The sequence below is a fragment of the Mauremys reevesii genome, linkage group 1 (assembly GCF_016161935.1).
Source record: "Mauremys reevesii isolate NIE-2019 linkage group 1, ASM1616193v1, whole genome shotgun sequence".
In the NCBI taxonomy this organism is placed as follows: domain Eukaryota; kingdom Metazoa; phylum Chordata; order Testudines; family Geoemydidae; genus Mauremys; species Mauremys reevesii.
This window is the reverse complement of record NC_052623.1, coordinates 221,597,276-221,619,225: the sequence shown is the minus strand read 5'-3', so window position 1 is coordinate 221,619,225 and position 21,950 is coordinate 221,597,276. Positions and strand designations below refer to the sequence as shown.

The 21,950-nt window shown below is 44.4% G+C and overlaps 1 protein-coding gene across 3 annotated transcripts in view; it reads left to right on the top strand.

The window, feature by feature from the left end:
• LOC120386051 (ovostatin-like) overlaps nt 1–21,950 on the top strand; it is a 74,276-nt gene that overhangs the window by 37,863 nt on the left and 14,463 nt on the right. For all 3 annotated transcript variants that reach the window (XM_039504859.1, XM_039504849.1, XM_039504869.1), the window contains 12 exons: nt 298–525; nt 916–973; nt 1,557–1,705; nt 3,785–3,934; nt 7,202–7,372; nt 8,641–8,782; nt 14,478–14,574; nt 15,037–15,265; nt 16,758–16,884; nt 17,931–18,052; nt 19,127–19,178; nt 20,076–20,159. In XM_039504859.1, coding sequence (XP_039360793.1) covers nt 298–525; nt 916–973; nt 1,557–1,705; nt 3,785–3,934; nt 7,202–7,372; nt 8,641–8,782; nt 14,478–14,574; nt 15,037–15,265; nt 16,758–16,884; nt 17,931–18,052; nt 19,127–19,178; nt 20,076–20,159 — 1,609 coding nt within the window. The remainder of the gene's footprint in view (nt 1–297; nt 526–915; nt 974–1,556; nt 1,706–3,784; nt 3,935–7,201; nt 7,373–8,640; nt 8,783–14,477; nt 14,575–15,036; nt 15,266–16,757; nt 16,885–17,930; nt 18,053–19,126; nt 19,179–20,075; nt 20,160–21,950) is intronic.

The following is a 21,950-nucleotide window of genomic DNA, read 5'->3' as shown; positions in this document are numbered from 1 at the left end:
TTGGGATTTGAAGAAAAAAGGGAAATATTTGATTTAGCCTTTTTTACTGCCCTTTTTCTTTGTATCTTGTCTACAAAGTGATTGTGACTTTCACAGATTCGTTTTTCTTCTGCTCCTTTTGGCACTTTTCTGCTTTTTCTGTCACCCCTCTCCAGGTTGCTAGAGATGGTCTGCTGTCGCTTACACTCCCTGGGCAGTTAGCTTTACATAAAATGCTTTATCAATGGCTTGTGAAGTTTCAGCCTCCCCAGAGTAACATCAGTTTGTTCTTTTCTCACTTTCCCCTTTGCTTGTCAGGCGATATATAAAACCAACGACAACTGCAATGCAGTTGGTTGGTTGATACCTTACTATCCTGAGGCCTATTACTCTGTCCAGCGCTTCTACTCCCGGACTAACAGCTTTGTGAAGATCAAGTTGGAGCCAGAGGAGTTTAGCTGTGGCCAGCAGAGGTCAATCACAGTGCACTATGTCCTGAACAAATATGGTTACGGGACGATCCCCAGTGTGAAATTCTACTATGTGGTAAGTGTCAGGTGGCTTCTGTGAGTCCCTAAAAGAACTCTGTCTGGGATCTGCCCAGCAAAGCCCCAAGCACCAATATCTCAAGTGATTGATCTACTGGGTTATAGATAGCAGGGATGCTTTCTAGGCTAAACTCTTCCTTGATTCACATTGCTGCACAACCTGGCAAACAGGACTACAAAAGCAGGGATAGAACTGGGGTGGTTTGGCAGGATTGTGTCTGTGTGTGGAAAATCTAACCTATCTACCCCTGGACATGCTATACCTCACTTCATATTGAGCCAAACAGTTAAAACAATCCTAACCGCATGCTTCCCATTATCAGACTAGGTTGTTCCCCCCCCCCCCCGCCCTACTGTCTCCCGTCTCATGGCGTCTTTCTGTGCACAGGTGATGGCGAAGGGCAAGATTGTCCTCAGTGGCAAACAGCATGTCAGCACCAGTGATGGTAAGTATAGTTTTTGAAGCAAAGATAATGAGAATTAGGGAATGAGGCAGAGCTTCTGGGATCTGTGCAGCAGGCAGGACTAGCATAGCACCTCTCCCCACACATGTGTTTGTGGTGCAGTCAGACTGGTAATCATCACCTAGAAGACCCCTGTTGAATTAAGGATGGCTGCCCGACCCATCAAACTCTCCACAGAGGCAGTGGGGGGAAGCAGCCTATGTCACCCCTGGGGAAGTAATGGCCTATGGACATCCTCCCAGAAGAAAACTCCTGAGGAGATGCAGAGTGTGGCTAAGAGAATAAGGAAATAGCACATATCTTGTGAGATGTCAGCCATTGGGATGTTGGATCTGAATTCTGATCTGGAATCTGACTGGATTCTGGATACACCTTCAAACCCTAATTTTAACTTCGATGGCTTCTGGATCTGAATCCAAACCCATGACCGCATCAGTCCATCTCCACAGTATTTCCTCTCTATACCATCTCAGTCCCCTTCCCATTTTACACACATCCCAGCTAGGATGGCAGCTTCTAGAACAGTTTCTCTGTGATTCTCTTTTGACTTGTCCCTTTCTCTCAGCATCTCTAAAAGGCACATTCTCCATCCCACTCACTGTCAGTGAGAAGCTGGCTCCTGCTGCCCGGATGCTGGTCTACACCGTGCACCCTGCCAGGGAGCTAGTAGCCGACAGTGCCAGATTCCAGATTGAGAAGTGCTTCAAGAACAAGGTGAGTGAACATAAGATGTTTCTATGGCTGTATAGTTTTTCTCCTATGGGAGACCTGTATTTTCCCCCACACACACCCAGGGGCGGCTCCAGGCCCCAGCACGCCAAGCACGTGCTTGGGGCGGCATGCCGCGGGGGGCGCTCTGCCGGTCGCCGGGAGGGCGGCAGTCAGCTCCGGTGGACCTCCCGCAGGCATGCCTGCGGAGGGTCCGCTGGTCCCGCGACTTCGGTGGTGCATCCGCAGGCACGCCTGTGGGAGGTCCACCGGAGCCGTGGGACCAGCGGACTCTCCGCAGGCATGTCTGCAGAAGGTCCACCGGAGCCACGGGACCGGCGACTGTCAGAGCGCCCCCCGCGGTGTGCCGCCGTGCTTTGGGCGGCGAAATTGCTAGAGCCGCCCCTGCCCCCACCAGCTCTGCTCCAATCTTACCTTCTCATTCCCTGTGCTGTTTCTGATCTTCTCTTACTGTGCCATTCATCTCCTTTTCCACTCAGTCTCATGCCTTTGCTACACTGCCCCACCCTGCTTACCCCTGGCTCTCATTTCCTGCCCCCCAAGTGCCCAGTCTCTCTTAAAATCCACTTCTTCCAGGAATCCTTCCTAAACTGATCTGCACCTCTCTGTCCTTAATTCTTACCCCATGTCTTGTTTATCCAATAGTCAATTCTTCAAGGTAGGGAACATGTGTTACTCTGTTGGCCAAATCCCATGGTACTCAGTATATTTTAATGCCATGATATATTTCTATGTAATTATAGCTGGGTGAATATTTTTCAGCAAATAGTAAATTTGCCAAAAATGTATTTTTTCAGAGCACTGACATTATTTGTGAACTCAGGTTGAATATGGTGAATAGTTTTGACTAAAAACAAAAATTTCAGAAGCATCAAAATGGTACATATGTTTGTAATTGGTTTCATTCGGAAATGTTTTGAGTTTGACATTTAAAACATTTCATTTGACTCCCTCAGGTTGTTTTTGGTGTTTTGTTTCAGTGAGGGGAAAAAAACAAAAAAACAAATCTGCTGTTGAAAACTATTTTTTTTTATTGTTCCGTTCAGCCACCAAACCAAAAAATCAGTGATTTGCCTCCGCTCTGCCTGCTGCTGAGAGAGTAAGAGTAGAATCACACTGTTTCATGAACACATGAATAGGTTTGGAGCTAAGAGTTCACATTTTCAAATGCTCCTAAATTACTTAGGAGCCATTGAAACATTATTCATGATCTAAATATTTACATCATCTGGGAATTTATTGGGGAATAACGTTTTAAAATGGCTGTGATAATTCTAATTATAGATCAGTTTGGATGTTGGATGTTTCACAGCTCATCTGATTTCTTTTTTTCAGGATTTCAGTTTAAAAGAAAGGCAGTGTAGTGCAGTAATATTTGCACATTAGGGCCAAATTCTGTTCTATCTTACACTGACTCTGATGTAAGTTACACTTAATTCATCCCAGTGTAACTGAGAGAACAATTTGGCTAATAAGATTTTGTTTGCAATTCTAATTATAGTGTGATTTTAATACCGGAAATTTCCTGCTGGACTACATTACCCAAAGTCCATAAACTGAAGCTGGGTATGTCTATTAGAGGGAAAAAAATAAAGAAGTGGTTTGTTTGCAGCAGACACAAAGTGTTTATTGCAGATACATAAATAAATCTCATGGGAAGAGAATATAGCACAGTAAGTGCTTACATTAGGGGAGGCAAAAGTGTGTTTTACTTTATTCCTCTAGCTGCTCTGGCTTTCCAGGGCTCTTGAGGGGGCAGTGGTCTTGGCCTGAAGACATTAAAAAAAAAAAAAGAAAGTGGCAAGAGGTAAAAGTTGGGATACACTGGATGGCAGGCCCTGTGTGGATTGCCAGATATGGAGAGAAGAACAGGGCCTTCATGGTCACATCTGGCCCTAGGACAGGGACTCCTAGGAGATTCTGTCTTCTTCATCCTGCAGGAAGAAGAATGAGGTTGTGGCGATGGGTAGAGGCCCATCCATCTTGCCACAGGACTTATACTGACTCACAGCAGTCCCTTGAGGGGCAGGATTTAACTCATCTGACACCTCTGCTCAATTCCAGGTCCGGCTGCAGTTCTCCAAGAAGCAGGGGCTCCCAGCCTCTAATGTCAGCCTCCACCTTGAAGCTTCAGCCAACTCCCACTGCGCTCTGCGGGCTGTGGATGAGAGCGTGCTACTCCTGAGGCCTGAGCGAGAGCTGTCTGCTGAGACTGTAAGCCCTCAAGTCCTCTACCCAGCACTCTCCAGGATAATGTGCTGCTTTCTTTCAAATTCATTTGGCTCTTATCTCTCCTCACTCTTCTCCCATCCCCTGCAGATCTGCTGCCTTCCTCCCCATGCCTGGTCTTTCCCAGTTCTGTGGTTTGATTCCTTACTTATCTCCCCTATAAAAACACTCCACAAGAGGCAAAAGACCCCATCATTCCCTAATGGGCAGAGCCTCTTGCTCCCACCCTCCTCCACTGGCCACTCTGAGAAACGTATTAAAGAATATGTAGGTAAGTTATAGGTATTGAAGGAACTAACTGAAGCAATCTTAGAACCATTAGCAATTATCTTTGAGAACTCACGGAGGACAGGGAAGGACCCAGAGGACTGGAGAAGGGCAAATATAGTACTTATCTTTAAAAAGGGGAACAGAGGATCTGGGAAATTATACTTTGATACTTGGAAATTTGCTGGAAGAAATTATTAAACAAGTGGTTTGTAAACATCCAGAGGATAACAGGTTTATAAGGAATAGCCAGCATGGATTTGCTAAGAAAAAAGCAGCCAGATCAACCTAATTTACTACTTTGACAAGGTTCATGGCCTATTGGATAGGGGGGAAGCAGTAGATGTGATATAGTTTACCTTTACCAAACCTTTGACAAGTCCTACATGACATTCTCATAAGCAAACTAGGAAAATGTGATCTAGATGAAATTACTCTAAGGTTGGGGCACAACTGGTTGAAAGTAATCTAAAGGAGTAGTTATCAATGATTTGCTGTCAAACTGGGAGGGGATATGCAGAGGGGTCCCACAGAGGTTATCCCGGAGTCAAGTATTATTCAATATTTTCATTAATGAATTGGATAATGGAGTGTCTAAAGCTTATAAAATTTGCAGATGACACCAAACTGGGAGAGGTTGCAAGCACTTTGGAGGACAGGATTAGATTTCAAAACAATATTGACAAATTAGATAAAGTGGCTTGAAATCAGGAAGATGAAATGCAGTAAAGACAAGTGCAAAGCACTTCAGTTAGGAAGGAAATATCAAACGCACAACTACAAAATGGTGAACAACTGGCTACGTGGTCATACTGCTGAAAAGGATCTGGGGGTTATTGTTGATCACAAACTGAATATCAGTCAGCACTCTAATGCAGCTGCAAAAAAGGCTAATATCATTCTGGGATGTATTAACAGGAGTGTTGTATGTAAGATACGGGAAGTAAATGTCTTGCTCTACTCAGCAATGGTGAGTCCTCAGCTGGAATACTGTGTCCAGTTCTGGAGAGCACAAAAAGCACACATGGTTTAGAAAACCTGACTGATGAGGAAAGGTTAAATAAACTGCATGTTTAGTGTTGAGAAAAGAAGACTGAGAAGGGACCTGATAACAGTCTTCTGATATGTTAAGGACTCTTATAAAGAGAATGGGGATAAATTATTCTCCAAGTCCAATAAAGATAAGTCAAGAAGTAATGGACACAACATGCAGCAAGGGAGATTTAGATTAGATATTAAGAAAAAAATTCTAACCATAGGGGTAGTTAAGCTCTAGAACAGGCTTCCAAGGGAGGTGTGGAATCCCCATTGCTAAAATTTTTTAAGAACAAGTTGAACAAACACCTGCCAGGGATGGTCTAGGTTTCCATAGTCCTGCCCCAGCACAGGAAATGGACTAGATGACCTCTTGAGGACTGTTCCAGCCCAACATTTCTATGATTCTACAATTCTATGTCAGATTGTCTCTGCCTCGACCTGCTCTCCCAGTGCATTTCACCTCCCTCCTGCTAAGCTGCGGCCTGAGCAGCAGAAGGTGGAGACAGATCACACTATGACACCGATCTTCACTAGTTTTGAAGTGGGAGCCACTTTGGCAAAAAACCTTCAATGTGAAAGCCACATTAACTACTAAATTAACACATTACTTGCTACTCCCTGATGATGTAATATTACAGAGCCACTCGTGTAACTAAAACAAAGTCTGCTTGTACAATAAAATGATACTCCTTCTATAAAATAATAACCAAGAAAATATATGGAATTAAAAAGGCACCTATGCAAGTAAACTTTTTTTAAGATCAGAATAATGCAAAACTTACTTTAAAAACTGGATGAGTGAAAGTGTGCCTGTTCCTCCTTGACTTTGTTCATGCAGTATTTGTAATCTGTCATCGCAATCCTAGTAAGGCAGTCCAAATGTTTGTTGGTCAATTTGTTCCTCTGTTTTCAGCCCTCTGGCTGGGGGTGCAGCTCTGGGGTGGGACTGGAGATGAGGGTTTGGGGTATGGGAGGAGGCTCAGGGCTGGGACAGAGGGTTGGGATGCGGGGGCAGGAGGGGTGAGGGCCCTGGGGTGGGGCTGGGGATGTGGAGTTTGAGGCGCTGGCAGGATGCCCTGGGGCTGGGGCCAGAGGACTCCCCCAGCCCTCTCCCTGCCAGCAGGCAGCACAGAGCTCTGGGGAAGGGGCTCTCTCTCTCTCTCCCCTGCAGGCAGGTAGCACCAAGCTCTAGGGGAAGGGACCCCTCTCAACCCTTCAGCAGCAGGTTGCTCCGGGGCTGGGGAAGAGGCCCACAGCAGCCTTGCAAGCCCCAACTTGTTCCCCTCCCCAGTTCCCACCCACCCTCTACCTCTCTCCTCTCCAGATCCCTGCTGTGTGGCCCTTTAGAGCTTTTGTGCAGCTATTTATAGCCTTTTGCACAGCTGCATAGCTTAGAAGGAACTTAGTGAGCTGCATTTAGCGTCTATGGGAGCTACCACTGGCTCACGGGCCTTGCAATGAAGAATACTGCACTATGAGCAGGAGCGAGGTTCCCACTAGCAGGGAGAAAGTAAGATCCGATCAAGGCTTGCTCTAGGCAAGAGTCTCAGCCTTCCCACCATCAGGAATCCTCTTGCCACAACAACTATTAATTATCCCCTTCTGAACTTTAGGAAGCACCCAGGTAGGAAGGTGTGTAACATGTTAGGATGAGGCAGTGCTCTAAGGGTTAACAAAGAATCTTTCTGGAGGCTGCAATGGAGGATCATGAACCAGCAGTGTGACAATCCTAATACAGCCCAATATTGCCTGAGGGCATGTGCTACTTCCTGGACACCACACATCAAAACAGAGCAAGGTAGACTGAAGAGAGTTCAGGACAGGATGAGGCAAAGGATGAAAGACCCAGACTGGTATCCCACCCCTAGCAGCAGCCATTACCTGGTGCATGTCCCTGTACAGCTCTCTCCCCACACACAGGTTCTGTTTTTGTTTCCTCTCTCACAGGTTTACAACCTACTTCCCTTGCAAGAGTTGTATGGTTATTACTTCAACGGGCTGAATCTGGAAGATGACAGCAAAGAGCCATGTGTCCCAGCTGACAACATCTTTCACAATGGCTTGTATTACATCCCTGTGTCCTCTGACTTTGGCCCAGATGTCTATCAATATTTCAAGGTGGAATTTCTTTAAATTAGCCCACAGTGGACTGTCACCTGGATAGCAGTGGAAGAGGAGAGCAGGGAAGGGTGGGGGTGAAGGTGACATTTAAATGCATTCCGTGGTTTTCTCCCTTGCAAATCATGAAATGCAGCAGGCACCTGGTGTCGGGTGTATAACCTCTTCTGCTGACATGTCCACCTGCACTTAGTCTTATTGGCAAGGAAAGTTGGTCAGGAATTTTTTGATGAACCATTTTTTCATTAGAAAATGCCAATTTGTAAAACTGAACATTTTCAGTGGAAAGGGTTGGTTTTGACAAAACTGTTTGGTAAGGTTTATCAGGTCCAAGATGGAATTTCTGGTCAAAACTAGAAAGAGAGGCTCACCTCAGAGTAGCCAATAGCCCAGTGGGTACAGCACTCATCCGGAGTGTGGAAGATGCAGCTTGAAGTCCATGTTCTGCCTGATTCAGAGGAGGGTCTGGAACCTATGTCTGCGTATACCCACTGAGTGCTCCAACCACTGGGCTGATGGTCATTTTAGAGGAAGGGTTTCTCCTGTTGTAGCTGTTTCACTTAGTCAAAGTGCTTAAATTTCCAGCCTCCCCCTCCAGCAGTTGAGACTCACAACATGAGGGCTGTCCTGCAGTACCAGAGGGGTGGGACTAGATGACTCAATTTATTTTCTAGCTGTAGACTCTGTGATTCATTATCTGAGAGACAGTGGACAGGTCTCCCAAGGGAAGTGATGGAAACCCAATTGCACTTCTAATACACAGTATAGAAGAGTCCTGCATTGGCCCTCAGGTAAAGGGCTAGATGGGCTGTGATAGGCCTCTTGCATCTCTAGATGCTGAAGTGAGACCCCTTTCAAAGCTCCATTAATGTAGTTTCTGACTGTACAGCAGGTGTTGCTGTCCTACTTTAGAGATTCAGCACCAAATTCCTCTGTCTTTGAGTGTTGTGTGTTTGTAGTGCACACTCTGTATGGATTCCTGTGACATATTCTGCATTCCTAACATGCATGGAACTCCCATTGACACTGGCACAGAAAATGCCATAGAGACTCCCCGGGGCGAAGAGAGAGAAGCTGGCCCTAGGATGGGGGAGGGGGGGAAACAGTACCACTAAGAAGAGCCTGGAGTTTAGATGGGCACTGTTCCCTTGTGGTATTATCCACTTCCCTGTAACTAGGAGGCTGTGGATGGGGAAGGAGGGCAGAGTGGAATAAAGTTGTACTAGGAAGCAGAGGTGGTTGATGTACTTTTTGTTTTGATTTTGAAGGAGATGGGCATGAAGGTTTTTACCAACTCTCGGCTGCGGCAGCCCGTGGTGTGTGGAAGTGTCAGACCAAGCCCTGATTTCCTTGGCCGTCCTGGCTTTGGTGGGAGTTTGTCCACACCTATGGCTACTGCCAAATTGTCAGGTAATAGCGGGTGGCAGGAAAAAAAAGTGTTTTTCCTGCGTGGATTTGTGAGATTAGGAACATTTGTGGGGAGAAGGGGCACTGTGTGGAGTGGACATATGCGCCTGTGTGCATGTTAGTATTCACAAATACACACATCTTTATCTGAAATCCCAATCCATTGTGGAACCAAAGTATACAGAGTTTCAGGTAATGCCAATGGAAGTCTGTCACCTTTAAGCCACTGCTTCCAATCCAGCCCAAGAGCAGACAGCCTAGGCACTTTGGGAAATGTAATACAGATGTGTTGGACTGGCTGCTATTGGTTCCAGTATGAGCAGTTTGTACTGAGAGGCAGCATGACACTGGAATTAGAGCACAGGAGAGTCAGGAGATCTGGTGTCACATTATAGGATGCAAGCTACACCGGTGAGACATTGGTCTGCTTTGTGCCTCTGGGAGCCTAAAGGTGCTTTGCTGCTGTGGTTCCCTGTCTGGGCACTCCCAGCCAGCAGACAAGCATGCACTGAGTGTCTGTGTGTTAAGCAAACCTGGCTCAGCAGCTCGGACTCCAGCAGCCTGCTTGTTATACTACAGCTAAACTCTGGTATCCACCAGCCTTGGTTACTACTAGCCAAGTGACCCCAGCACAACCTCAGTCCTGAATTTCCTCAAAACCATAGGCTCTGAAGTGTCCAGCTCTCTGCTGGACCATTCAGAGATATAATAAGGTTCACTTCTTCCTTTAAAGAGACAGTATAGTTATAGTCAGGAGCAGAGGAGTTATAGTCAGGAGCAGAGGACGGAAGAGGATAATGTAAGGGCCGGATCAGATGATAAACAGTCACGTAAAAAAGAATCGAACACATCAGAAAAAGACAGACAAATAAACAGGGACAAGTTTTTAAAGTGCTTGTACACAAATGCTAGAAGTCTAAATAATAAGATGGGTGAACTAGAGTGCCTTGTGATAAAGGAGGATATTGATATAATAGGCATCACAGAAACCTGGTGGACTGAGAGTAATCAATGGGACACAATCATTCCGGGGTACAAAATATATTGGAAGGACAGAATAGGTCATGCAGAGGGAGGAGTGGCACTATATGTGAAAGAAAATGTAGATTCAAATGAAGTAAAAATCTTAAGTGAATCCACATGTTCCATAGAATCTCTATGGATAGAAATTTCATGCTCTAATAAAAATATAACATTAAGGATCTATTATCGACCACCTGACCAGGACAGTAATAGTGATGATGAAATGCTAAGGGAAATTAGAGAGGCTATCAAAATTAAGAACCCAATAATAGTGGGGGATTTCAATTATCCCCATATTGACTGGGAACATTTCACTTCAGGACAAAATGCAGAGATACAATTTATCAATACTTTAAATGACTGCTTCATGGAGCAGCTGGTACGGGAACCCACAAGGGGAGAGGCAACTCTAGATTTAATCCTGAGTGGAGTGCAGGAGCTGGTCCAAGAGGTAACTATAGCAGGACCGCTTGGAAATAGTGACCATAATAGCATTCAACATCCCTGTGGTGGGAAGAACACCTCAACAGCCCAACACTGTGGCATTTAATTTCAAAAGGTGGAACTATACAAAAATGAGGGGGTTAGTTAAACAGAAGTTAAAAGGTACAATGACTAAAGTGAAATCCCTGCAAGTTGCATGGGCCCTTTTTAAAGACACCATAATAGAGGCCCAACTTCAATGTATACCCCAAATTAAGAAACACAGTAAAAACTAAAAAAGAGCAACCGTGGCTTAACAACCATGTAAAAGAAGCAGTGAGAGATAAAAAGACTTCCTTTAAAAAGTGGAAGTCAAATCCTAGTGAGGCAAATAGAAAGGAGCACAAACACTGCCAACTTAAGTGCAAGAGTGTAATAAGAAAAGCCAAAGAGGAGTTTGAAGAACGGCTAGCCAAATACTCCAAAGGTAATAACAAAATGTTTTTTAAGTACATCAGAAGCAGAAAGCCTGCTAAACAACCAGTGGGGCCCCTTGACGATCGGAATACAAAAGGAGCGCTTAAAGACGATAAAGTCATTGCAGAGAAACTAGATGGATTCTTTGCTTCAGTCTTCACGGCTGAGGATGTTAGGGAGATTCCCAAACCTGAGCTGGCTTTTGTAGGTGACAAATCTGAGGAACTGTCACAGATTGAAGTGTCACTAGAGGAGGTTTTGGAATTAATTGATAAACTCAACATTAACAAGTCACCGGGACCAGATGGCATTCACCCAAGAGTTCTGAAAGAACTCAAATGTGAAGTTGCGGAACTATTAACTAAGGTTTGTAACCTGTCCTTTAAATCAGCTTCGGTATCCAATGACTGGAAGTTAGTTAATGTAACGCCAATATTTAAAAAGGGCTCTAGAGGTGATCCCGGCAATTACAGACCGATAAGTCTAACGTCGGTACTGGGCTAATTAGTCAAAACAATAGTTAAAAATAAAATTGTCAGATATATAGAAAAACATAAACTCTTGAGCAATAGTCAACATGGTTTCTGCAAAGGGAAATCGTGTCTTACTAATCTATTAGAGTTCTTTGAAGGGGTCAACAAACGTGTGGACAAGGGGGATATGGTGGACATAGTGTACTTAGATTTCCAGAAAGCCTTTGACAAGGTCCCTCACCAAAGGCTCTTACGTAAATTAAGCTGTCATGGGATAAAAGGGAAGGTCCTTTCATGGATTGAGAACTGGTTAAAGGACAGGGAACAAAGGGTAGGAATTAATGGTAAATTCTCAGAATGCAGAGGGGTAACTAGTGGTGTTCCCCAAGGGTCAGTCCTAGGACCAATCCTATTCAATTTATTCATAAATGATCTGGAGAAAGGGGTAAACAGTGAGGTGGCAAAGTTTGCAGATGATACTAAACGCTCAAGATAGTTAAGACCAAAGCAGATTGTGAAGAACTTCAAAAAGATCTCACAAAACTAAGTGATTGGGCAACAAAATGGCAAATGAAATTTAATGTGGATAAATGTAAAGTAATGCACATTGGAAAAAATAACCCCAACTATACATACAATATAATGGGGGCTAATTTAGCTACAACGAGTCAGGAAACAGATCTTGGAGTCATCGTGGATAGTTCTCTGAAGATGTCCACGCAGTGTGCAGAGGCGGTCAAAAAAGCAAACAGGATGTTAGGAATCATTAAAAAGGGGATAGAGAATAAGACTGAGAATATATTATTGCCCTTATATAAATCAATAGTACGCCCACATCTCGAATACTGTGTACAGATGTGGTCTCCTCACCTCAAAAAAAGATATTCTAGCACTAGAAAAGGTTCAGAAAAGGGCAACTAAAATGATTAGGGGTTTGGAGAGGGTCCCATATGAGGAAAGATTAAAGAGGCTAGGACTCTTCAGCTTGGAAAAGAGGAGACTAAGGGGGGATATGATAGAGGTATATAAAATCATGAGTGATGTTGAGAAAGTGGATAAGGAAAAGTTATTTATTTATTCCCATAATACAAGAACTAGGGGTCACGAAATGAAATTAATAGGCATCAGGTTTAAAACAAATAAAAGGAAGTTCTTCTTCACGCAGCGCACAGTCAACTTGTGGAACTCCTTACCTGAGGAGGTTGTGAAGGCTAGGACTATAACAACGTTTAAAAGGGAACTGGATAAATTCATGGTGGCTAAGTCTATAAATTAGCCAGGATGGGTAAGAATGGTGTCCCTAGCCTCTTCGTCAGAGGATGGAGATGGATGGCAGGAGAGAGATCACTTGATGATTGCCTGTTAGGTTCACTCCCTCTGGGGCACCTGGCATTGGCCACTGTCGGTAGACAGATAGTGGGCTAGATGGACCTTTGGTCTGACCCAGTACAGCCGTTTTTATGTTCTAGTACTAGGAGTCTGCCACATTAACTAGAGCTAATAATTACTTCAGTTCAGACACGGCATGGGGCTGGTTTAGATTAAAAAAAAATTAACAACTGGACATAAGTTAAGTGATGCCAAGTAAAAGAAATCAAGGTAAAGATGGCTACAAGGAAATTGAATTGAAAACATGTATCTAAAAGTCTAAATCTTGTCGAGCAAAGCATAGTCTTTGTTTAAGATGATTTCACTCATCAACTACTCTTAGTTCAGCTTGGCTGATTGTCTCTCAGTCAGGATCTTCCATAGAAGTACAAGGTTCTGGTTTCCCCAGTCTTCTTAGGTGTAAGATAAAGATGAAGTCTCTTTCTGTCCCTTATATTCCCAAATAATTGTCTCTGGTCTCAAAGTTAGGAAGGCGTATTCAGTATCCTGTATCTTTCTGGGATGTAGGAGCCATGATAATTCTTTGTCTCTCAAGTTCAAACTCAAGAAAACCCCTGCAGGCTTGCTTGATAGCTTTGTGCATGGCTAATATTTAAATAGAGGTAAACACATAATCTTTGGTCTAGGGCAGACCTGTTTATCACCTTTATCTAGACTAGGCTGTTTTCTTACACATCCTCTAGTAACATTATACAGAATCAATTCATAACTTCACATATAAGGTTAATACATGCATTTTACAATGATATAAATGACCAGTGTGCTATTACTTTTCAAGTGATACCTTACAAGATATATTCTGAATAAGCATAATTGCAGTAGTGTATGGGGTGTGAATTCAGGGGCACTTAGGGTCACACTTGGGTTTTACTTCCAATTCTGCCATGGATTCCCTGGGTGACCATTGGCAAGTCAAACTGGGTTTGCAATACCTACTTCATGGGAGTGTTGTAGGGACTGGTTAATGTATGTGCAGAGATCTGTAGTCCTCAGTTTGAAGGGGCTACATAAATGCAAAGACTTGCCACTGTTGTCCAAGATACTCCCATCTTTAAAGCTTGTTGGTAATTTTTCAGTGAAACTATTTGTGAAACAGGTTCAGATTCAACAGATCTCTTGACCTGAAAACAACGTTGAAATGAAAAGTTTTGAAATTGTCAAAATGTTTCATTTCATCATTTAAAATAATCTGTTTTACCATTTTGAAATTACTTTCTGTTGCAAAATTTAAGATAGGTATACTGAAAAAGGATAAAAAAGAAAAAAAAGGTCAAAACTGAAAGGAGACATTTTGCCATATTTAAATAAATCATTTCAGTTTGTCCTGAACCAATTTTTTTCCAGTTCACAAATATTTTTGAGATTTCAACTTTTTTTTATCCCAGTTTGAGATGAATCTTTGTCCTGGCCTTTGAATATTGACCTGATCCTGAATAAGGGACAAGTACTGTATGATTTAGTATGTGAACATTTTATTCTAACTTTGCCCTTAATAAAAAAGTTTTTTAAAAAGTTGATATCTTGAAAATATCCAAGGGATGTGGAAAACCGTTTGCCACTCTTCTCTAACCCAGCTCACCACTGAGTGGCCTGTATGAAGTGAGCTGGTGGGTCTCAGTCCAGTTCTGGATGACATAGGTGGCTACATTCAAAAACTCCCCACCACAACTGGAACTCAATAGACAACAAAGATTCAGTTCCCTGCTTATCCCTAGAAGTTTTCTCTACTGAATAAGTTTGAGGCACATTGGTATGGGGGTGGGGACAGTGATTTGCTTGCCATTGCTCCTGCTTTGCCAGTTTTGGGGATAAACACTGTGGCAACAGTTTTATCCATATAAAATGGCCTCTCTGCAATTGTACACTTGCTAAATGCACTGGGTTTAACCAAGCTCCCCCTTCTCTCTTAACAGAGACTGTCTCAGCAGATGATTCTCGAGGCAGAATCATGACTGAGACTGTTCGGAAATTCTTCCCCGAGACATGGATTTGGGATCTCTTTTCAGTAGGGTGAGTACTGCTAATTCTGTCTTCTCATCTTCTTTTTAAGGCCCCACTATTGCCTTGAAAGGCAGCAGGAAAGGGCATGGAACCCTTCCTATAGCCAACTTCCTCCCCGCATACCTACATGGTGATATTGTTCAAAGCTGTCAGTACATGTTCCCAAATAATGCATCCAGCATGTCAGACTTGCTAGCAAGAGGAAGAAGTGTCTTGTCGCTGAGGTGCAGTCAAGAACTCAGCGTCTTATTCCATGCTCTGCCACTGATTGTTCTGTTACCTCAGGCAAGTGGCATGCAGGAGAATTTTCTAGGGGCTTCTCCTCAGAGGATTTGAGTGATGAGTTCTGAGCACTCATACAACAAGGGGAACTCTCCCTAAGCAGAACATCGGCAGAACTCACTCTGCTGACTCTCTGAAAAATTTGTCTCTACTGAGTGCCACATACACACTCTGTCCCATTCCCTCTAGTTCCACTGGCAAGGCCAACATTGTATTCACCATCCCTGACACCATCACTGAATGGAAAGCCAGTGTTTTCTGTTTGGAGAAGGAGTCTGGATTTGGTATCTCTGCACCCACCTCCCTGACAGCCTTCCAGCCTTTCTTTGTTGACATGACCCTGCCCTACTCCATCATCCGTGGGGAAGACTTCCTCCTTAGAGCCAATATTTTCAACTATCTGGACAAGTGCATCAAGGTATGTCCTTTTCTTCTCACTCTGATTAAATGTGTCCCCCACAATCTGGAAGATACCAGATCTTTTCCAGGGCTCCTGTTTGTGTGGCTAAAACAAGTAGCAATGTGGTAAATTTGTTAAGACCTATCTGTATTATGGCAAATCAGCCTGGTTGCGACAATCCTTCTGGGCCACTACAGAGCAGAGACAGAGCTCACTGAATTGTGTCCTGGGAGTGGGATACAAGGAAACCTCCACAGGGAGTTGAAAAGACCAGAAATATGGTGTGTACGTAGCATCATTCATGCTTCAGGGTTCTTTACAACTCTGACTTTAGTGGGGCTACAGAGGCTGTAAGTCAAGGCAGAACCTGGACCTGGGCCTCCCAAAGTGTACGCACAGGGGGTGGGTGGGGTGGGGGAGTTGAGCCTGGTCAGATTCTGACTCCTGCCTCAGGTGCACGGTACAGAGAGCATCGGAATGACAGTGCTTGTATCAGGGGAGTATTTGTCTAGGCAGAGGCTCTATACAGCTTCTGAAGTCTGGAGTAAATAGCATGCACTTCTTGTGCATCAGTCAGCAGCATGAGGCAGAGCTTTCTGCCCTTCAGGACAGGAGGTGTAAGAGCCATGTTTGAATATGTTCTTTCTAGTTACCCATAGGGGGATTCTGCCTACCTCACTACCCTCAGGCAGAACACATCCAATAACAGTGGGGTGCACGCATACTCCTCAATAGCTTACACACAGCTTAAAGGGGACCTGAGAAAAATATTTGTACCCTCTTTTTCTTTTTTTCATTGTATCCAAAAAGCTAGATTCCCTCCTCCCCCCATTTTTTTTCTGCTTGATTTTAATATTAAATCATCGTCTCATTTTATCCTCTTTTTGGTGGAGGTCTCCTAGGATAACTAGAGAACTACAGTGGGAACTTTAATTAAAGAAGTGTGTTTGAATAATCAGAAAAAGACTTTTCTCCTTACTATTTGTTAAGAGTCTGTGTTAAATAGATGTTAAACAGAAAGACACCATAGTTTTAAACAGTTTAAATCCCTTTTCCTCTCCACCTCTTGTGACATCATAATCCCTTTCCAGTTTTCCGAGTAGTCCTGCAACAAAACACAGACATCTAGAAATAAGAAAAATGTTGGGAAGAAAAAGTAACAACCCTTGGTGGCCTTCAATATATCTCATAAAGCAGCAAAAAAGAGCCCGGGCAATGCAAATCTCTTGGAAGGCGTTAGCACCTTTTGTACCCAGTGAGAGCATGGGTGCTGGTCAGTATATTAGGTTATCTACTTCCATGGTATATTTCATAGGGCAGAAGATAGCTCTATTAAGGTGTCCTCTGAAGAGTTGCCCATCCAGTACCACAGCATCCCTTGCCCTGATTCTGCCCCATAGTGTTGGCATTGATACTCACTGGAGACAGGCAGAAGGGAGTTCCTGTAATGCTGACCCTGTTTGTGTCAGACATAGCCTGCACCACATCAATATTTCTCTCCTGCTCCCAGGTTGGTATTTTGCTGGCCAATTCCCAGGATTATCAGGCTCAGCTCCTTTCCCCAAAGGAAGACGATGGATGTGTGTGTGCCAATGAGAGGAAAACCTATGTCTGGAATATAATATCAAAAAAACTCGGTAAGTTTCTGCACAACTTTCTGTCCTGTGACTGACGTTAGTGTATTCATGTGTCACCAAAAGCCCACCCCTAATCAGTCCATCTTCTGAGTCCATAGCTTGGAGCTACATTGCCCCAAACTTGCTTGCTTGGGAGATGCTCCAGAGAAAGCTGCATTGCCATGGCCATTTCCATGTACAGCGCTCAGAGCTTCATCACCCCATGGCTGCTCATCTATGGTGACTAAACAGTCATAGAATCATAGAATATCAGGGTTGGAAGGGACCTCAGGAGGTCATGCAGTCCAACCCCCTGCTCAAAGCAGGGCCAATCCCCAACTAAATCATCCCAGCCAGGGCTTTGTCAAGCTGGGCCTTAAAAACCTCTAAGGAAGGAGATTCTACCAGCTCCCTAGGTAACCCATTCCAGTGCTTCACCACCCTCCTAGTGAAAATGTTTTTCCTAATATCCAACCTAAACCTTCCCCACTGCAACTTGAGACCATTACTCCTTGTCCTGTCATCTGCCACCACTAAGAACAGTCTAGATCCATCCTCTTTGGAACCCCCTTTCAGATAGTTGAAAGCAGCTTTCAAAATCCTCCCTCATTCTTCTCTTCTGCAGACTAAACAATCCCAGTTCCCTCAGCCTCTCCTCATAAGTCATGTGCTCCAGCCCCCTAATCATTTTTGTTGCCCTCCACTGGACTCTCTCCAATTTATCCACATCCTTCTTGTAGTGTGGGGCCCAAAACTGGACACAGTACTCCAAATGAGGCCTCACCAGTGCTGAATAGAGGGGAATGATCACGTCCCTCGATCTGCTGGAAATGCCCCTACTTATACAACCCAAAATGCTATTGGGCTTCTTGACAGCAAGGGCACACTGTTGACTCATCCAGCTTCTCATCCACTGTAACCTGCAGAACTGCTGCCTGGCCACTTGGTCCACCAGATGACCTGCAGAGTTCCATATTTCAGCTTTGTCACATGTAGAAATCTGCTAACATCAGCCATCATGCTGAGCAATGGAAGTAACGTTTTCTCTTTATTGGGTGTTATTCCAGGTGACGTGATGTTCAGTGTTACTGCTGAGACCAAGAAGAATGGTGGGAAGTGTGGGAACAGAACATCTGGGAGGCCAGAGATAGGGTGGAAGGACACCCTGATCAGAACCCTGTTGGTTGAGGTACAGTGGAAAGCTCTGGCCTTGTGTCTGAACATCCCTCCCTTCCGTGAAGAGTGCAGCAAGTATGTGTGAAAGCAAGTCAGAGTGTTGGAGGTGCCCTAAAGCGCACCAGGCTTGGGTCCAGTGCCAGCCAGCTGGGATAGGGCTGGGTGCTCAATTTAGGAGTGATGTCACTGCCATCAAGAGTGTTATTGAGAGGACGAGTGTTTGGTGAATATGATGGAGGTCAGAGTGTGTGAGCCAGCCCACCATGAACCCCCTCCCTCCTTCTAACTGCAGTGCTGGAGAGTTTGTCCTGCCTGCTGCGTTAGCCAGCCTGGGGTCAGACAGGCCATGCTAATGTAGCCACTTTGTAAGACAGGACTCCTTCTCCATGACCAAAATACCCTTTGCATGGATTCACTGTTTGCGTCCTACACTTAGGCAGAGCCAAAACTGGGACCAGCATACGTATGGTCCACAGGATGTAAATCCACCAGGAGAGTTAAAATGAAACTCCCACTGGCCTGTCAGAGCTCTGCTCAGCATTTCCTAGCCATAAACTGCATCTGACTCAATCCAGCTAGCAAGCGACAGTATCTGTAGGGCACCCAGCATCATGTTTAAGCACTAGCCCTGCATCTATGACAGCTGTTCCCTGGCAGGCAGGAATATTACCACCCTGTATATCATCTTAAACTGGGACATTCAGGGACTGCCAATAAAACCTTTGTACCCCACCGTCCTTTATATCAAGCTATATTACTCACAAGTGACAAAGCCCTTACTGTGTTATGCTGGGAGAAGTAAAGAGAGGAGAGGACTGAAACAGATGGAAGAGAAATACAGTAAGTTTCCCCCACTCCCTTGTGTAATAGAGGGAAGGAGAATGGGAAAGACTCCACAGACCAATTGTCTAGAGCCCCCCTGAAGTAGCAGCCACATCATGGATATGTCTGGTCCCTAGAGTCTGGGTATAATACCCTGATTACTTGATAGTGCAGACATGGGGATGGCTTGTCATTGGACCATTTTCTTCTGTAATATTTATTTTGACGTGTTGTATGTGTCTCCTCTCTCCCCACCACCGACCAGCCTGAAGGCATCGAAAAGGAGGTGACCCAGAGCTCCCTTATCTGCACAAAAAGTAAGAGCATCTCTCCAAATTCTGTACCTGTTGACTGGGACCAAAGCTCTTTCCTTCAGCGCTAATTAATAATTTTGTAAATCCCTGACCCATCTCTCTTTCACTGAGGCACTGGACAGCCGGCACCTGATGTGAGTGGATGTTCAAGCACAGTCCCACAGACCTGGGTTTAGTGTGCAGTGTAAACACATCTCTGTCTCTCAGTTCATTTAGTGGCATAATAGCACTTGCTAATAGTGCAGGGGGCTATATAACTACCTAAGATTCATAGTTCACTGGGCCATTTCAAGCATGTCCTGGGCCCCCTGAAGGCATATTTCATTAATGTCTTCCCCCAGAGTTTAATTTTTCAGTTTTCTTCTCCCAGTGAGGATGGAAGATAGGGCTGGGAGTAGAGAGACAGACAGGAGAACAGGGGAGCCTTAGAATGAATTTGCCACATAGAGTGGTCAGTAGCCAAGCTGCTGTGGAGGCCGTGGAAGACCACTTGCTAATGGAGGGAGAAAAAAAGAGGACTCTAACCCTCACCAACCCCCCCACATCAAATGTCTTGCTGAAGACGCTCCTTCAACCAGGGTTCCTGGCCACAAGTGCCATCACAGCCTGTGAGCACTGGCCTCGCCTATATACATTGACTTCTGTGGACTGTGGTAACTTACAGCACCCTGAGGATTTGCCCCATTTTGTTTGACTTTTGCTGTATTAGTTTTACTTTGTCTCCTTCACTCCTGACTATTGTTATGTTCTTGGGGGCAACAGCAATGGTTTCCATATACTGTTCTCCATTGTTGGTGTCTTCTGCTGTTCATTCATTTTAATTTTTACAAGAAGTGCTTAGTTGCTATAATCAAATACCTGATATAAATGATCAAAATTAATCTAATATTTTCCCCACAGATGCTACAGCCACGGAACCAGTGTCTCTGAAGTTGCCTGAAAACCTGGTGGAAGGATCAGCGAGAGCCTCTTGCTCTGTCACTGGTAAATCTATTAAGTTTTGTATTGAGATTCTTGCATCTCAGGAAAGGCAAACTTCTGAGCAACAAGGCATTCCTGTCTCTTTGAAAGTAACCATCCAGCTTTGCAGTGATAGAAGACACTCTCTTTGCCAGAGAGGAGAAACCCAGGTTCTGGATGTTGGTGATACTCCTTTCTTTCAGTATAAAGGGTTTATTGGCACTTGTTTGGGTTGATTCAATTGTTTGCCACTCATGCCATCTTAAACTCATGTCAATAAACCCTTTGCACCCCACCATCCTATATATTAAGTTATATAACTCACAAGGGACAAAGCCTTTACTAAGTTATGCTGGTCCTCCCAAAATAATGCTAATAAATGCATTATGCCACCGCACCCCATCTTTTGCTCTGTATGTGCCATGCTTTCTAGAAATACTATTCTAGCAATGTTGTAGCAAAGGGTGTTTTAAAAGCTTTATTAAAATACTTTTGTATCCCTCTCTGAATTCACTTATCCAGGCATTGGAAGGAGAAAAAATAGAAATTAATACAATTTTAGAAACTTCTAAATATTTCACTCAAATACCATTTTGAAATAAATAATTGCACTGCAGTTCTAAGGCCTGATATCTTGGAATGTACCAAGCCTTAGAAACGATTGATGGGTGTCCCGTAGAGCAGTGGTCCTCAAAGCTGGTCTGCCGCTTGTTCAGGGAAAGCCCCTGGCGGGTGGGGCCAGTTTGTTTACCTGCCACATCCTCAGGTTCGGCCGATCGTGTCTCCCACTGGCCGCGGTTCGCCGCTCCAGGCCAATGGGGGCTGCAGGAAGGGCGGCCAGCACATCCCTCGGCCCGTGCTGCTTCCCGCAGCCCCCATTGGCCTGGAGCAGTGAACTGTGGCCAGTGGAAGCCACAATCGGCTGAACTTGTGGACGCAGCAGGTAAACAAACCGGCCTGGCCCGCCAGGGGCTTTCCCCTGAACAAGTGGCAGACTGGCTTTGAGAACCACTGCCATAGAGAAACTATAAAAATCCTTCCACTGAAGTGTTATGAAGCAGGATTCCCAATTTTTTTCATAGTGGGGACAATATTTTAGTACAGAGAATGCCTCCTGAACATGTTTTTCCCTCATCTGATTCATGATCACTCAGATATGCTTCTCCAACTCATGCCATCCCTGTGGCAACTACAGCAATTTCTTACATGGAGAGGTAACATTTGGAATGTATTTGATGTATTTCAGCTCTCTCTTACTGCATTTTAGCAGCTGGAAATAAAGAGAAAATGCTGGTAACATGTGACGAGCCAGCTCTTTATGGCAATCAGCAAGGGCTGTGGAGACCACCGTTTGGAAACTTCCACTCTGAAGTGCCCATTTCTAGCCCTGTTGAGCTGGGAGTTCTTAAACCTGTCCAGGGCTCTTTTGTCCAGGCTGTACTGACAAGTGTAACTTTCTTGGGATAAGGAAGAAACCTTTCCTGGTGGGGTATTTTTTTGTTCTTAAATAAAAACCAGCTGCTCAAAGCTTTGCAGGCATTTGCCATGTTCAAGATATTTCTGGTGCAGATTAGCTGACAAAGTGCAGGTGTGACGGGCAAAGGGCGCATGAGGTGTGGGTTTCTTGTTTGGTTTTTTTTTGTCTCCTACTTTAGAACAGAACAAATCTGTCCTCGAGTGCTCGGGACTCAAGGATTACTGAGAAAAGCAGTGGTAGAATCTATGCAACCAGGGGTTAATCCTAGAATCTCTGCCAGGATCTTGAGGGTCCCTGACTATTGTACTGATATTATTCTGTAGTATATATTAGCGTTG